The 2,585-nt window shown below is 34.3% G+C and overlaps 1 protein-coding gene across 2 annotated transcripts in view; it reads left to right on the forward strand.

The window, feature by feature from the left end:
• The window catches only part of NBAS (neuroblastoma amplified sequence), a 466,664-nt gene that overhangs the window by 397,485 nt on the left and 66,594 nt on the right, over positions 1 to 2,585 (forward strand). For both annotated transcript variants that reach the window (XR_001005077.1, XM_011971446.1), the window contains exon 45: positions 634 to 852. Coding sequence is in view for 1 of the 2 variants with exons in the window: in XM_011971446.1 (XP_011826836.1) it covers positions 634 to 852 (219 nt within the window). In the remaining variant the exon portion in view is untranslated. The remainder of the gene's footprint in view (positions 1 to 633; positions 853 to 2,585) is intronic.

Below are 2,585 nucleotides of genomic sequence, written 5' to 3' on the forward strand. Positions count from 1 at the left end.
AATACATATATATTGTATATGCAGATATAGTTTGAAGTTTAATGTAAACATTATCTAGAAAGTTTTATATTCTGATTTCTAAGATTTAACGTTCTATGACAAACATATTCCAAAATGTTTGGATAATGTTTTTATAATTCTAATTTTAATGACTACATAACTTTCCAGCCCGTTATTTATTATAAGCTAGTTATCATTTCTTCGATCAATTAGATTACTTTTGAGGTTATGTTAATAGTCTTATTCCAGTTAAAATCTTTATGCCTGTATTTATTTTCTTCTTTTGAATTTTTTTCTTTTAATAAGTGATCAGAACTGGGAATGTGGTTGTAGAAATGGCTCCTCATTTTTGCACTGTAACCAGCAGTCAGTGTGAATACTAGTTTCATCACTTTACCTGCTTTGGATATTAACATTTTTAAAAATCTTAATTACTAGTTTGATAATGCAAATGGCACCTCACTTTTTGTTTTCTTCACAGAAGAAAAACTAGTATAACAAGTGCTATTTATTGGTTAAAATCATATATACAAAAATTTCAGTATTGTTTTAACTCATTAACATTTGTTGAATATGCAAGATGTAATAATGCAGGGTTCTTTTGTCTCACAATTATTTAATTCTTTTTTTAAGCTGTCTGTGGAAGCCCGTAAAGAGATGACTAGAAAGGCTATTAAGACAGTCAAACATTTTATTGAGAAGCCAAGGAAAAGAAACTCAGAAGATGAAACTCAAGAAGCTAAGGTTTCTAAAGTTACCTATGCAGATGCTTTGAATCATCTGGAGAAATCACTTGCCCACCTGGAAACCCTGAGCCACAGCTTCATCCTTTCTCTGAAGAATAGTGAGCAGGTAAAGAAATGGGAACTTCTATATGCTTACTCTCTATCGGTATATTGTTTCTTTTTTCCTTTAAAGTTACATTAGTTGTTTTGACAGGGTTTTCAGACTTGCAGATATCCTTGAAAATAGTCCTCAAGCCTTTATTGGTTAATCTCTTCATTACCACTTGATTGACAATTCAGTTTCCACTTCTTTCAAAACGGTGTTGAGCCACTTGGCACAGCTGATATGGGGCAATAGAGGAAGTGGGTGAGAAGGGTGGAAGTGGAGGCAGCAGCAGGAGTTGAACACTGGATAGCGGCCTGGGGTCGGGGGAGTGGTCTCTAAAATTAAGAAATGAGAAGACAATGGTGCTCAGACTTTACTTCTACCTGGTAGAATTAAAAATAAAAAATAAAAATAGGCTGGGCTCGGTGGCTCATGCCTGTAATCCCAGCACTTTGGGAGGCCAAGGCAGGCGGATCACAAGGTCCAGGAGTTTGAGACCAGCCTGACCAACATGGTGAAACCCCGTCTCTACTAAAAATACAAACATTAGCCGGACGTGGTGGCACGCACCTGTAATCCCAGCTACTCAGGAGGCTGAGGCAGGAGAATCGTTTGAACCTGGGAGGCGGAGGTTGCGGTGAGCCGAGATTACACCGCTGCACTCCAGCCTGGGCGACAGAGTGAGACTCTGTCTCAAATAAATAAATAAATACATAAATACATAAAAATTTTGATTTTGTTTTCCCTTCTAATTTTCAGAAAAAAATCAGAAATAGCCTCTTATGTCTACCCTGTTTTTTTTGTTGTTAAATGTATACCCTTAACCTGTTTTTATGTTGCATGTTTCCAACGTAAAATAGAATTTCATTATTGAGAGGAATTTTTTGACTACTAAAATTGTTTCTAGTTGGCTTCTAGTTTCTTGGTGTCTCAAAAACAGCATCATGAAGTTTGAGGTCCCCTACCCGTGATGAGGTTTGAAGACCCAGGTGTTAGGACTATACAATGAAACCCGAAGCTCTCTGAGGCCCTTAGAGATTTTGTTCTATATTTTAACAATTGTGGGAGTTGAGATAATTTTTTCTATAACTGGAAAGTTGATAAATCAGTAAATAAATGGTTTCCATATAAGTGAAAACAGTGCTTATATATATGAATAATATTCCATTTGCCCTTTAATACTATGGTAAATGAACCTTATAAGTGGCCATTAACCTCCTCTTTTATTTTTCTTAAACCTTACACATTTATTGAATTGTATTCTTGCCTTGTAGAATGACTAGAAAGATCAGTCGGTGGAGAGTTCAGATAATGAGCAAATGGGAGACGTCAAAATTTGTACAAGACATAAATGCAAAGCCCTCATTGAAAAGATAATAGGAAGAACTTAAAAGTTTGAAAGAAATTTTATTCCCTTTTGTGTTTTGGAGTGCCTATTTTTCTGTCTGGTGAATAATGTTAAATAATGGTATGAACAATATAGAAGCCTTTGCAGGGAACAAATTGGCTTTACCAATCTTGGTTTTATCCTACTGACATTTACAGCACTGCAGTTCATAATTATGAGAACTAGAGTAAAATTATAATCTTCAGGGAAAAGTGGTTTATACTTACTATAAATTTTTAAAGTACTCATTTTTAAATAAACACATTTAAAATTATTTTTAAATTTATATTATTTTTTAATATACTATATTAAAACCCAGAGAATTGGCATTACTCTCTTTGGAACAAGTATTGTCTTTTTTTTTTTT

The sequence above is a fragment of the Mandrillus leucophaeus genome, unplaced genomic scaffold (genome assembly GCF_000951045.1).
Source record: "Mandrillus leucophaeus isolate KB7577 unplaced genomic scaffold, Mleu.le_1.0 Scaffold122, whole genome shotgun sequence".
NCBI lineage: Eukaryota > Metazoa > Chordata > Mammalia > Primates > Cercopithecidae > Mandrillus > Mandrillus leucophaeus.